This window comes from Euleptes europaea, chromosome 17 (assembly GCF_029931775.1).
Source record: "Euleptes europaea isolate rEulEur1 chromosome 17, rEulEur1.hap1, whole genome shotgun sequence".
In the NCBI taxonomy this organism is placed as follows: Eukaryota; Metazoa; Chordata; class Lepidosauria; order Squamata; family Sphaerodactylidae; genus Euleptes; species Euleptes europaea.
The window spans coordinates 29466971-29482043 of NC_079328.1; the positions used below are offsets into that span (position 1 = coordinate 29466971).

A 15073-nucleotide genomic window follows, 5' to 3' on the forward strand; every position below is an offset into this window, starting at 1 on the left:
GGACTATTTATTAGGTGGAACAGAATTAATAAGGATTGCCGAAGGGAAAGTTACATGATACAACTCAGAAGGCTTCACATACTAATAAACCAACAAAAGCTAGTCAGTAGAAGTCTTATACCTTATGGTGATATAAACTGAATTTTCAGAGTGCACTATTTTAAAAACCATCTTCCATAAAAATACAGGTGGAATGTGTGTAACCTGGAGAGACAGCAACTGTAATGACTTCCTCTGGCCAGAATCAAAGTGAAATAAATTCCGAAGGAGCTGCTACAAATGGGAGAACTGTGGAAAGGGACTGGCGCTGCACCTATCCAAATGAGAGAAGGGAGAGGAATCAGATCTACATTCTTCTGGGCATCAGTAACAGCGCAAATGAGCAAGAGAAGTCCTTGGAATGTGTTAATGGAACAGGATGGGAGGAAGCAGTGAGTGAGAATTGTGTACTATAACTAAAGACACCTAAACAAAACAACAACAAGAAAAATTTCCTTAATGGAGTGTCATTTGTAAGCAAGCCCCATGTACCCTGGCTACCTTAAATCTTTAAGCAGGAAAGGAAATAAAGATCCTTCAGATAATTTTAATAAATTCATACTTCTAGCAGTTTCAAAGTACTTAATAAATAATATACACTACTGGCAGACACCCAAATGTCCTGTTAAGTGCGTATAAAATGGTGTTTATGGCTTTCTCAGAATGTGCATCAAAAAGTGCATTTTATTGCAACCAAGGGAATACCAATAGACAATATCTGCATTTTATTGTGCAAATCTTCTGAAGCATCCAGTTTATAGCTGCATTTGATACATAGGTAGAAGTTGGTTTAAGTGTGAATCAACCTTCCTGCTGGAGCAAGGATTTTTGGAAAAATTTTTTTGCCGTCAAGTCACATCTGACTTATGGTGACCCTGTCGGGTTTTCAAGGCAAGAGAAGTTCAGGGGTAGTTTGCCATTGCCTGCCTCCATGTCACAACTCTGGTATTCCTTGGAGGTATCCCATCCAAGTACTTGCCAGGGTCGAGGCTGAGAGAGTGTGGTTGGCTCAGAACAGAGAGTACTTCATTAATATAGAAGGGGAAAGCTGGTTTGACTACTGCTTTTCCTGTAGAAGTTTTATAGCAAATTGGCCTAAATATTATTTTTTTAAAAGCTTAAGGGTGTTGCTGGTCACTTTCATGGCTTTATGGTTGTCGACCCTAATTGTGTTTGATTGTTAAAAGCATCAACAGCGCCCTATTTCTAATCTGTATTCCTGTCTGTTTGCTCTCAGGTACAAGGCTGGAGCAAAACAGCCCCATTTGCTTATCTTCAGTTACAAAAAAGAGCTAGAAAAACAAGGACGAGTGAGTCTGTCCATGGCTGCCTGCATTGCTTGGATCTGGTTCAAGTTATTGACAAAGGTTTGGAGCAAGACCCCAAGTTAAATGTAGGCGTCACCGCAGACAGCATTCCAGAAAAGCAAACCCTGCTCTATGCTAACCCAACTCTGAGCTCTTACCCTGCACTAGATGATTCGAAAAAAGACAACTGTAACGGTAAATTATACCCTACCCAGACATACCAAGGGGAAAAGAAAAGATTGTCCTTAAAGGAAGCTCAAGCTCCTTTAAGCGAAAAGAAGACTATTCTAATGAAGGAGAGTCAGCTGTTCCAAGCAGAAAAGAAAGCAGTGCCAATAAGAGAGTATAGCATACTACCTCTTGGAAAGCCAAAAAGTGTAGAAACCTTAAAATGCAAAGATACAAAGAGCCATGAACCTATAACAGGAAGTCTGGGAGACTCCGAAGCAACTACTGTTAAATCATCAATGGTATTGCCACCTCTGAAGGACACAGTTCTCAAATACAGCCTGGACCCTACACAAAAGAAAAGTAAGCCCGTTATTTTCCAGGCAAATGAAAAAGCATCCCGTGCTCTTTCGGAGACAATTTCCTGCGCTCAGCTTTTTAAAACCAAAGAAGCCAAACATGAGAAAGGAATACCCCTAACAGGTGATGCATTGAAGGAGCCAATAAAAATTCACGAGAGATCCTCTTTTGCCCCACAGTTTCCTAAGACTTCATGTATCTCAGGAACCATGGACCAGTGTTACTGGCGCTGTTGTCTTTTACCTGATAGAAAAATTACACCCATATCTAATTCAATTGCCTTGAGAAGAAAGAGTCATCTCTCCGGCAAGCATTTTCTGCATACAAAAGGAGCCCGTGACAGCAAATCCGATGAGAATTGGGACCCTCGCGCCCGAAGCATGAGTCACACTGGACCCAAACAAGGAAATGAGTCAAAAACACAGGAGATTCCACTGCTTTCGGGACTGTTCCCTTCCTTAACGGTCAGCCATGTTGCAATAACTGCATTGCCATCTCAGCTGACCTGACTATTTTATTGTAATTTTCATGCTGAGCTGTTTATTGACTTGTTTGAAACTCTTTGTATTATGAAAGAAAATACTGAAGGTTTGTCGTAAACCAGACTGGGTATTTATTAATCACATAGGTGCTATTTTGTGAAGAATTGACTGAATTTATTTTTATGCAAAACTTAAAATTTTTCCATTTGCTGCCTCTTGTAACATGTAGATCCTTGAACACTTTTTTTTTGGTTGAACTCTCTGAGGCAAACCTCAATAGAGTACAATGTTTGGCTGAGGTCCCCTGATATAGTAAAACCTTAATGCCCTTAAAGGGAGACCCTCACAGCTCTTATTTGGGGGATCAGATCTGCTGTTTCAGCACTTCCTGTCCCCTACATTACAGAAGCGTGAGCCGCATCAAACGACATTCTCCTCATTGATCTGAACAGTTGGTAGGAGCCGTTGCAAGGCCAGCGATGCAGTCGGTCTTTCCCACCAAACTGGGAGAACAAAGAAGTAGGCAGAGACATTGCCAAGTTCTCTTTGATGGCCAAGGATTTGGGCCTTGCGTTCCTGAAATTGCACAACTGAGGGCTCATCAAGCTAGGTAGAGTCCACAAGCAATGTGCAGCAGCCCACTTACAGCTCGTGTCAATGTACAAAGACTGTAGAGCTCTGGCAGGCTGTATGTAGTTTGATTAGTCACAGGTTGTGCAAACCTGGCCCAAGCACTTTAATAGAACAGAACCAAGAAAGGTATCTGAAATAATCTTCTAGCCACTCTAACATGGCAAAGTAGTTGAATATGGTCATGTCTGGATGTCCTAATTTTGTTGTAACAGTTCCTTTTATGTTTGAGCAATACATAAGTAAGAATATAAGTAAACAGAACTAGTATTTGGCTGTATTTTTTTGTTTTCTATGTGTAGATTGTACTTGTTTAGTTTTAAGGTTGCTAGGACTTTTCCCCTTTGTGCCAAATTAAATAGCTTAGATTGCTTTATAATATAGATGGCTTCCAGAAAATACTTGTTTGTATGCCCAGTGACAATGTTCCTAAGTATTTGAGTCAAGAGATTTTCCCATCAACACCTGCCATAGTTATCCTACATCTTATCCGATGCCTTTGGAGTAGTGGGAAGGTTATTGGCATTTCTGATATTCCAGTGTCACTCTAAATCCAAAATTCACAGAGCCCGCTTAGATTTGAACAGCTCCAAGTAGTTTTATTCTCCTAAAGATTTTGCAAATTGCTTTTAATCTCAAACAAATCTACAAATTTGTACATCATATAGAAATCCCATTAAGGCTCCTATACTCCAAATATTTGAGAGCTAAATATGTGTTTGAAACAGCAAAGGGATCTTATCCTCCAATCATCTGCACGAGTAAATTACCCGTTAGTTAACAAAATGCATTTCTTGCCCAGGCAAGCAGCTGTAGTCCTCACCCCCCATGTGCAATCTGGGCAATTGTGGACTTGGCTGGCAGCAATTTTCATGATTGTAAACACTGGAAAACATAATGGAAGCTGCTGCTGGGAATCTCTTCCACAATCTAGACCTTACATTACACTTGACCAACATGAAGGAAAGGACAGGAAAGGGTATTATACAAATTGGCCATAATCAAAGTGCAAGAATCAGTATTCTCAGTTGAAGCTGCAGATTTAAGACAGTCACTATTCTTTAAGCCTGTGGCAGTGTGGTCTTCTGTTCTTTAAACTGGCACAAAGGCATTTTAAACAAAAGTGTTAAAATTCCACCAATATGCTCAGAAAGGGCCATTTTCCTTTAAAAAAATGCCAGTTACCTCCAAGGAGATGTGAATGGAATTACGGGTCAGCCAGTCTGTGACAGGGAAGGTTTTTAAACTTAAACTTTTTGTTCTGCGAGTATGTGACTTGTAGCCTCGTGTGGACCAATAAATGGAATGAACTCAGTAACTGAACTACATTTCTTAGGAGGCAAAAATCTGTGTAAGTGATGGATCCAATGGTTGGTTTCTGGCAAGTGAGGAGTCTTCCACTGGAGAAAATTATGAGGGAATGTGTGGTCTAGCTCAAGTTGGGTTTTAAGCAATCGGATAAAATACAGGCAACCATTTAAAAGTAGTAACTTACCATGATATGCCTGTAACTAGTTGGTGAGTCAGTTGACTGCGTAAACCTGCTTAGTGATAGAGATGTTTTATGACATACTGAAACGGATGTGTGATTACATGGTTCCTGCATTCAGCCTTCATAGAGTTAATGGTATGCCTTTATATTTATGGACTGAGTGATGTTACTTTATAGTTGAAAATAGGCCTATGTAGAAAGAAAATAAGTGCAGTTTTCTGCCTTTTGATTGCAGAGAACCATGAATGCTTTTAAAGTATGAAATCACTGTCCCTATTTATGGTGAATAAAAATAACTGGCACCTGCTATTGGTGCAAATGAAAACACAGATGCTTCAAATGTGAACAAAAAAGTCCAGTGGCCCCTTAAGGACTAACATTCATTTTGGTATGAGCATTTGTGAGTCAGAGCTCACTTGTTCTCATATTTGAAGAAGTCAGCTCTTGACTCACAAAGGCTCATATTGGAATATTAAATCTTTAAGTTGCCACTGGAGTTTTGTTTTATTTTGCTGCAACAGACTAACATGGCTACCACTCTGCAATTGCTTCAAATGTGAAAAGCAGTAATGCAAGAGGATTTATGTACCTTTGTTAAACCAAGTTAGAGAGCTGAAGAACAGTGTTCAATAGGCATCTAGCGAGAGACTCAACAACCTCCAAAAGGGAGGAAGGAGTCTGGCACTACCGTGAACTAAATTTGATCCGTCTTCAACCTAATGGGCTCTTACCCAGCAGTAAAGAGAGCATAGCAGGGCTTCCTCAGGGTTTTTAACAGGACCATTCGGAGCTGCATGCCACATTGCGTCCAAGGGGGAGACTCTTAAGCAAGTGCTTAACTCTTGTATTGAAATCAAAGTGGCAACACTCCTTGGTTAAGTGGTATATAAATATTCTAAACCAACAAAAACTAGCCTGTGTCTGTCAGAGCTTGGAAGTAGGGTTGCCAACCTCCAGGTAGTAGCTGGAGATTTCCTGCTATTACAACTGATCTCCATCTGATAGAGGTCCATTCACCTGGAGAACATGGCCGCTTTGGCAATTGGACTCTATGGCATTGAAGTCCCTCCCTTCCCCAAACCCCACCCTCCTCAGGCTCTGACCCAAAAACCTCCCGCCGATGGCCAAGAAGAACCTGGCAACCCTACTTGGAAGCAAAGCAGGGTTGGCCAAGGTTAGTATTTGTGTGGGAGCAACCAAGGAAGACTGGGGATGCTATGCAGAGGAATGCAATGGTAAACCACCTCTACTCTTGTCTTGCTTTGAAACTCCATAAGGGTCACTGTAAGTCAGCCGCAACTTAACAATACTTATTTTATTGTTAATGTTACAAACTTAAGAAAGTTCTTAACTTTGGCTGGCTCATGCCCTTTGTTAATAGGCCAAAAATATGGATGCTACAGTTCTGGTGGGTTATCAGTTTCCTTTAAAACCGTGTATGATAGTAGTTTTTTTTTTTTTTTTAAAGAATTTCTGCTTCATTATATTTTGTCTTCAACAGAGCATTTGTTGAGCTTTTCTGTCTACAATTTAGCTGGAATGTGTGATTTTAATAAAAGGATTCCATTGAACTTTCCATAACAAATATTTTAACAGATGTGGGGGGGGGGGGGAAAGAAAACGAAAATGGAGTGCACAGGGGTGCCCATTACTAAGATGGGAGATAAAATCTGCTGTATTATTCCATATTCAGCATCTGGCACTTACACCGTGTGTGTTATGTGCTGTCATGTTGCTTCCTATTGTATATACAAAAGCTTATTTTACATTGTAATCATTAACATGAACCCAAAGATTCTGTAAAAAAAATTAAATTACAAGAAAGTTTTAGGCATCCTTCAGTAGCAGCCTCCTGAGCAAAACTGGCAAATGTTTACTTGTAAACTAAAGGGAGTGTAAAAAACAGTTTGATATACTGTGGGTGGGCCAACTGCTTATAGGAAAAAATGTCCTCTGGTAGTACAATTTTGTAGTGCTAACTTAAGTAGATTTTTGGATCCTGATTCCTGTAATTTTGGTACTCAGTGTGCAGACAACCATTACACCCAAATTATATTCAACATTTAAATTCAATAGTTAATCCTTATTTTGTAATCTCAAATAGTTAATCCTTATTTTGTAATCTCAAAGCCATATGGGAAAGTTCCCTTCACCTGAGAAGGCTGGAAAAGAATTTGACCAAAATCAGAACCACTTTTAAATAGAAAATTTGGCTAAGTTAAGTTCTTCACATTAAATGCTGGTTGCTACGAAACTCCAGCAGCGAGTTTCCCAGTTTTATACCCAATGTGGTTTTATTTTTCCAGGAACATGGCTGGGGGAGAGCTACTCCTTTCGCGTGCTACAAGATCCAGCAAAAGTCCAAGAACCGAAGAATAAGCAAAACAGTCTCTAATACATCTCACACGAGCAAGGCTCCTGCTCCTGAGGGAAATTTGACTTGGATAAGACAACCTGCGAGAGATCGGACAAACACATATTGTAAGTTTACTGAAGGAGAAACAGTTTCAAGCTGCAAGAAGTTAGAGGCTTCTTATGCGAAGCCATACAACTATATTCCAGAGATAACTGCCCACCTTGAGGGAGAAAGAATGAGTGGCAAATTAGACAGCATTCAGGCGTTCCTTGGTGAGAGGAGGACCTTACCAATAAAGGAATATGAGATTAAGTACTCACAAGGACACACAAAACATGCAGTCCCAAAGGAATATGAGATTAAGTACTCACAAGGACACGCAAAAACTGTAGTCCCAAAGGAATATGAGATTAATTACTCACAAGGACAACCAAAAACTGCAGTCCTGAAATGTCCCAAGATCCCCCTGCCCGGAATAACCTCCAGCAACCCCCTCAGCCATGTTAAGTATCTAACCTTAAATGCATTATTGGTCTTAAAACCGGACGGAAAAGGGATCGTCAACTTGCATCTGGAGCCCCTTTCAAAGAAGAATGAAACAACTACAGCAAAAAGAACTGAGAAAGGGGGCAACGTTTCAACTGAAACTGTCTCCCACAGCCACAGAATTAAAAAAGGAAAGCGAAAGAGTAAAAGAAACATTGGTATGATGAATAATATAGCGACAAAGCAAATAAAAAACCATGTACTATTCCATGTGTCAATGCTCAAAGATACTTCATCTTGCCATCCTAACCATTCCACCCATTCTTTTTTCTAAGCACAGCATAGTGTTACAATATGCAAACAGACATTGCCGGTATAAGTTCAGAGGAGTATGGAAACTTATATCGGTTGTCCGATTCTGGTAAAATAAGCATAACGGCATTAAGAGTTGTGCTGCAAGTCTTAATCTGTGGATTAATCATCCAAAGCTTTAATTAGGGAGGACTCTTAACCTCTTCTGCATTCTTATTCTTTGAGGCTATTTTAGTTCTACTGTGTTACTATAATTATCGAGGAGGGGATGATTAAAAATGATCAATGATGAACATTGCTTTTAAAAATGGCCAGGAGCTAAAATACTGTGGGTAGTATTGTGCTCATGCATGGCAACTGTTAAGTAGGCATGCAAGCTCCAACATCCTCTCCTACAGAGCATCATGAAGGTTGGGGATCCCTGTGGAGGAATGCCCCATGGGGAACATACAGAAACACTTTATATTCAGACATTGGTGGGAACTGATGAGTGGATCTATTGCAAAAAATTTCCGCTTGCCCTAGAGCTTTTCTGCCAGTGGTCACACAAGAAAAAGACTGCATGCATTTCCACTTGCACAAATAGGCAACCAATTCCTGGGCACTATTATATGTGGTGGTGGGGGAAGCACTACATGTTGCACAAGATCTTGTGCAAGCAGCACTGAACTAAGTCAATTTATGTTTTCTGCTTGTGCATTGCAGGAACCAAAGCCTGTGTCCAACTTTAAACAGTTACACCCTTCCAAACCATTGATGCCAATGGATTTAGATGGGTGTCATTGCTTAGTGTTGCACTATTTGAATGTTTTACTAGATTATATTCTTTCAGTTCCTCTAAAAAGGACACCTATATTGAGGTTTGGGTGATGCATAAATGTATTTAAATATAATCAATTGATTTAAAAGCAGATGATTAATCAACCAAAAGGCCTGAAATCTGTTGACAGCCCTGATTAGCAATCCCATTTTCCAAGGATTTTGCTTTTTTTGTTACTGTCAGTCGACATACATGAGTTTTCCCAGATAAAGCACAACTAGAATCTCATGAAATCTCTTCCAGCCGATATCTCAACCATGAGTACATGTTTTGTGAGGGGTGCTTTGAGTTAGTTTTGACAGTATTAAGAACAGTTTCTTATTCATATATAGTCTAAACAGCTTTAAGAACTGTCTTGATAACCTTCTGTGCCTGCTAGTAAAATTGTGACCAGGGTAAAATGAACAAATGCACACAAGTAACCGCTGCTGCAATTTCATATTTCAGACTTTATGGCTGCAGTCCTATCTGTTTATGACACTACCATTCCGTCACACTTTTGAATTTCAGAAGAAGGAAATATCCCAATACTTAGACCTCATTAAAAATGTTTCTAATGTAATACAACATTGCCTTTTGCACCCAAACTCAAATATCAGTTGTGTGGAATATGATTGTGCAAATGTTGTAAGTGCCAGCTACATGAACAACTGTCTCTAGCAATAAGCAGACAAGCCCTGCTTTTTAGAAATAGTTGAGAATATTCTTTGCTTTCTGTTTAAATCAAGAGAATACCCATGGTGGAAAGTGCCATCAAGTCGCAGCCAACTTACAGTGACTCTGTAGGGCAGAGGGCCCCAGCCTTGTTGAGCCTGTGGGCACCTTTGGAATTCTGAATAGGGTGGTGGGCGCAGCCACAGGAGATGGAACCAGTCACTCAATGGCTGCACCAGCTCACCTTTAGTCACACAGTGAAGACCCTTGTGCTGTGGTGGCAGCTGCTGCTGAAGGAACGTTTTGAAAAACCTGCACAGCCAGTCACACCTCCAATGGCCAATAGGCCTTCCTAGACAAAATTCCCACCTGGTGCCTCACATTTTTTTAAAACACTTGGTGGGTGCCAGGAAAGGTGTTGGTGGATGCCATGGTGCCTATGTTGAGATCCCTGCTGTAGTTTTCAAGGCAAGAGGCAAACGGTGGTTTGCCATTGCCTTCCTCTACATAGTGACCCTGGATTTCCTTGGTGGTCCCCCATCCAAATACCAGGGCTGACCTTGCTTAGCTTCTGAGATCTAATGAGAATGGGCTAGCCTCGGCCATCCAGGCCAGGGCAAGCCTTGAATTTTAGAAATACAATATTTGAGAGTATTTACTTGCTTTCCCTTTAAATCAAGGAAACACCTATGCTGCCCTTTAATTAATTGGTACACCCTTGTATTACCATCATGCTGCACCACTGATTAACTATTATTTTCTTTGCTTTAAAACACAAGTGGCGAAATGAAGCAATTTCATACCACTTCAATATGGTGATGGTCGTGTGTGTGTGTAAGCTATGTGATATAACCGAGGATATTAAGAGCATTACCTTTGGGTTAACTCCAGCTTCCGGGTCTTCTGGATTTGCCATACCTGTGGCTTTCTACACAGCAGTTTCGCCATATAATACTTCCTTTTTTACAGTAGGATATTTAATAATACAAATAAGAGAACAAATGGCTGAGAGTACATAAGGAAAAAATTTGTTTAACGCAGAAGAAAGCCAACCAAGACAAGGAAACATTGGATTAAGGTAGAAAGACCTTTATTTGTCAGCTTGTCTTTGCGCTTACATTTCATCTCATACATGTGGGCCCTTATCCTGAAGAGTTTCATTCATTTTTTTCCGTCAGGACAGGAAATTATTTAAAACTCACAATATTTGCAACAGTGTGCATGCAGTTGTATGAGCAAGCATCTAAACGGACAGAGGAAACTCGGCTTTACCTCTTCATAAGCCGAAAGCAGAGGACACAGGACAATTGTAAGTTGGGTTCTCTGTGTTTAATTACACTAGGAGTACTAAACTTGTCACGGCATGCACGCACGACTCTAAAGATGGAATTTCACGTCATTTAGCTGATTTCTAGCATGCATGTACCTAAGTGACAGGGTTAACCCTCTGACTTTTTCTTTAAAAGCAAAGCAGGCATCATAGAGATGTGAAAAGAAGCCTTCTTGCTCACACACACATCTTTCCTCTGCGTGATGAAATAAATTCATTCTCCAGAAGCAGGATCCTGATCAAAACAGTGCTTCTGTATTGGCAGTTTCTGCTTAGGAACTGCTCCTGGCCTGTATCCATTCATCACTGGATATTGTGCAATAGAAATAATTTGCAACTGCCTTTTCCTTTTGTGGTCAGGGGGGTAAAGAGCAAGACCACCCAGGAAGTGAATGACTACAATAGCGCAATAACAGCACATTATCCACAGATACCTGGATGCAGCCTTTAGAAGTGTGCAATGAAGATACAGGACATATTAACAACACACACAAGAAAGGAAGAATCAAACTGGCTTACGATCACCTTCCCTTCCCCTCCCCACAACAAACACCCTGTGAGGTAGGTGGGGCTGAGAGAGCTCTAAAAGAGCCGTGACTAGCCCAAGGTCACTCAGCTGGCTTCATGCATAGGAGTGGGGAAACCAGCCTGGTTCACCAGATTAGCATCCGCCACTCATGTGAAGGAGCAGGGAATCAAACTTGGCCCTCCAGATTAGAGTCCACTGCTCCAAACCACCATTCTTTACTACACCACGCTGGCAACGTAGCCCAACATGGTGTTACTCAACTCAAAGGGACAAAAGTTCTGGAAATATCACTGGTGCTACAGTGGACAGACTTCAGATGGACCCACACATTTCCGGCCTGAGTTGTGGGCAACTTGCAGTGGTCATATTGGGCTGACTAGTCTTGTTCAGTGGGGGCTTCTTACTGACTGAGGTGGTAATGTTCATGGGTTAGCCAGCTTTCCCCATCCAATCCCTTTCTTTATTACAGCCCCGGCATAGGTTTTGTCCAAGCACTTCCCCTGATCCCAAGCAGAGCCTTGACTGGTCGGAACCGACCTCATGTTTGGCCTGCCCTATAGATTGGAGCCAGGAGTTCACAGGATTGCTTCTCCTTACAAAACAAGCAATAGCAGGGAGTAAACTCAGATTAAATTCTCGCAACATGCTATATTCTTTTAAAAAATGTACAGCCAATGTTTTTGTAGCCTTGACCTGGATGGCCCAGGCTAGCCTGATCTCGTCAGATCTCAGAAGCTAAGCAGGGTCAGCCCTGGTTAGTATTTGGATGGGAGACCACCAAGGAATACCAGGGTTGCTGTGCAGAGGAAGGCACTGGCAAACCACCTGTTAAGTCTCTTGCCATGAAAACCCCAAAAGGGGTCGCCATAAGTCGGCTGCGACTTGACAGCACTTCACACACACACAATGTTTTTGTGGAGAGGAACACTGTCAAGCAAGCCTCTAGTTGTTATCAGACATGCTGAAACCCAACCATGGGTTTATATACAACTCAACTCTCCGCTTTTTTCTAGTAGGAAGCAAGTCCTTTGGAATTCTCAGATAAACTGCGGTTAGCAACTAGTTTTATCTGATTCACTGCATGTTGACAGCGAAAAGTTGTCTTTTTTTGTAAACAAATGAACAGAAGCATTCTACTCACACATTCTGGTCAGCAAGCAGTTAATGGCTTCGATTGTTGTGTGGGTGTGCAAGTCTCCAGAACTATCCTTGCAAGTTGATTTACAAAAAAGGGCATCCTACTAAGGAGTTAGTGGAAAGGCAATTTACCTGTCCTCCGCCTGCCCTCTCTGCTAGTCCTTCGTTTCTACTGCCACCTACTCCCCAGCAGTTGCCATTTAGATATGCTACTGAGTATGGTGGTCTCCGGTCCCTACTTTAAAATGCCTCAGATGTGTACATGAGATTGGGGCAGAGGGAAAGAAACTGTCATTCCTCTGCTTGCTAAGGGGATTTGCTCCTTGCAGGGCTGGGCCCCATTAATGGGGGAAGGGGGAAAGAATCTAAACCTTGATCCCTGTGGCAAAACAGTTAAAAGGTATGCTAACTATATGAATCCAGACATACATGCTACATTATGTTGCTGTGGTCACAAACAAGGTTGATCCACTGCACTGGAAGAATAGTTGGTTTTTATAGCCCGCTTTTCTCTACCGAAAGGAGTCTCAAAGTGGCTTAAGAGCACCTTCCCTTCCTCCCTCCCCCACAATAGGCACCTTGTCAGGTAGATGGGGCTGAGAGAGTTCTGAGTGAACTGTGACTGGCCCAAGGTCACCCAGCAGGCTTCATGTGGAGGAGTGGGGAATGAAATCCTGTTCTCCAGATTAGAGTCCACCACTCTTATCCACCACATATGCTAGCTCCATACTATCATCAACAAGGGTGGGAGAAAAAGCCTTCCTGTATCTCCATATTAAGGAAACAGGATTAGAACCTGTGCATCAATTAAGGTTTAGCATCTCCATAACTTCATATTAAAACATTTTTCAGGTTTACTTCCACAAGAATAGACTGTGGCTGATAAAGTTTTCTGTGAAAGGCTTTGTGGCTCACATCTGCTAGGAGATAATCAGAATACAGAAAGGATCCATGGTTCCAACCCCAATTCAGGTCAGGTGGCTCATTCTTACAGAAACCTGGACAGACAGCATTATACAGGGCTTACACGTCATCTGCGTGGCTTCTATGCAGTACCACATTGGGGACTGCGCAGGCACAGGCCAGCCACGAATAAGATTTGTCAGCTTGTAGCAAAATTGAAAGTGAGAGTGCTCCTCCTCCCCTCAGGGCATGCAGCCTTCCCGCCCAAACGGTCACATGACCAAGGGGGAGGGAGCACTCTCCCCTCCAGTTCTCTTTCTGCCGCCATGGAGAGAGAACGTGTCTTTAGCTTCTCTTCATTATGGAGTCTAAAAAGGCTCCTGTCTTCAAAACTTGCCACTCTTGCGGCATTAAAATGGTGAAAACCGATTGCCATAAAGATTGCCTTCTTTGTCTGGGGGAAGGTCATATTCCTTCCACCTATAAGAGCTGTGCTAAGCTCACTGAGGGCATTGAAGGCCTGGACTGATCGTCTCATCTTCACATGGAGTCCCTTCATCCGAATCCAGGGCAAGGTATTTCCAAATGGCCGGCTGGCCCTGAAGAACGTGCTTCAGCTTCCACAGAGCCCGCAAAGAAACTTCCTCGTCAGGAGACTCAACAGGATGCCGGAGGTACGTCTAAGCGAGGCAAATCCTCCCTTCGGTCCTCTAAGAAAACGAAATCCGTCATTAAATCGGCCACATTCATTGCCCCGGTCGTTCCGGAGCACCAAAACCCTCCGTCAAAATCGCCTCGGCGCCGAACACCAGTGAAATTGCCCCGGCGCCGATCCTCACCAAGGTCTCCCCGACACCGATCAAACTCTCCTCGGCGCCTATCGTCGGTTGTCGTTGATGTGTCCCTGCGCCAACCAATGCTGCCGATAGTTCTTGAGGACACGCCTCCTCATGATTCCCTGGCTAACCCCTCTGCTACGGTTCAGAGCGGGTCCCAGGATGATAATCAGTTCCACCCTCAATTCCTTACACAACTGTATAAGGATGTGCCTTTGTTGACGCCGGACAAGCTTCCTCTGAGGGTCGATGTCGGCGCCATTACACTGAACCCACCTGCCTCCGGCGCTGCAGAGATCCAAGCCCGTGGATCCGACGCATGCCGTCGATCTGGATCACGCAGCCCTTCACCGTTGACCCATCGATCGAGACCACATTGCAGAGCCAATCGTGGTGCCCAGGCTCGATCAAGTTCTCGGAGCTGATAACGCTCTTGGCGCCGATCCGAATCCCATCGCCTGTCTGATCATCGACGTCGGTCTAGATCCCACCGCCCGTCCAATCATCAATGCTGGTCGCAATCCCACTGCCAGTCTGATCATCACCGCCGGTCAAAATCCCACTGCCTGTCCGATCATCACCGCCGATCTAATTCTCGACACTAGTCAAGATCCCATCGCCTGTCTGATCACCGGCGCCGGTCAATATCCCACCGCTGGTCCGATCATGGAGGTCGCTCCACATCTAGGAGCCGCTGCGTTTCTCGGCGCCGATGTTACCAATCAGATTCTTCAAGGTCCTCTTCCTCCTACGACTCAGGATCCAGATGTCGTAGAGGGACCCGGCATAGCCGATCGTCCTCGACACAGTACTGCAGCCGTAGAAGTCGGTCGCCTTGCTGTCACCGACATAGACGCCGCGGCGACTCTCGTCATCGCTCCTTACATCAACTCCCTCATGTTGATCCTCGGCACCGAGAGGCTTCTCGGAACCGTGCGTTGCAGAGGCAAGAAACCCATCAGGAGATTCTTCCTCCAGGCTCTCCTGCTGTTGTCATGGACACAGTCCACTCTGAGTCCGATACTACGGCTACTCAGGACTCTGAATCCTGCACCTCGCAAACCTAGCCTGGGGACATTGTGGGGGACACCAAATCAGTCTCCCCTTTGGGGGATGTTAAGCTGTAATGCAGAGCAATTAATTTGTATGGCTAAGGTTCTGAATATAGATTACTGTCTTGATGATTCAGGACCTGTTGATTCAATTATGGATATTTTACATTCCCCGGAAAC

General features: G+C 43.1%; 1 protein-coding gene across 1 annotated transcript; it reads left to right on the forward strand.

Moving 5' to 3' along the window:
* The first annotated feature begins 224 nt into the window (after positions 1–224).
* C17H16orf46 (chromosome 17 C16orf46 homolog) lies at positions 225–2519 on the forward strand. The gene is made up of 2 exons (XM_056862852.1): positions 225–431; positions 1277–2519. The coding sequence occupies exons 1-2, from the start codon at positions 225–227 to the stop codon at positions 2381–2383; spliced, it is 1314 nt and encodes a 437-aa protein (XP_056718830.1). The 3' UTR covers positions 2384–2519.
* The last annotated feature ends 12554 nt before the right edge of the window (positions 2520–15073 follow it).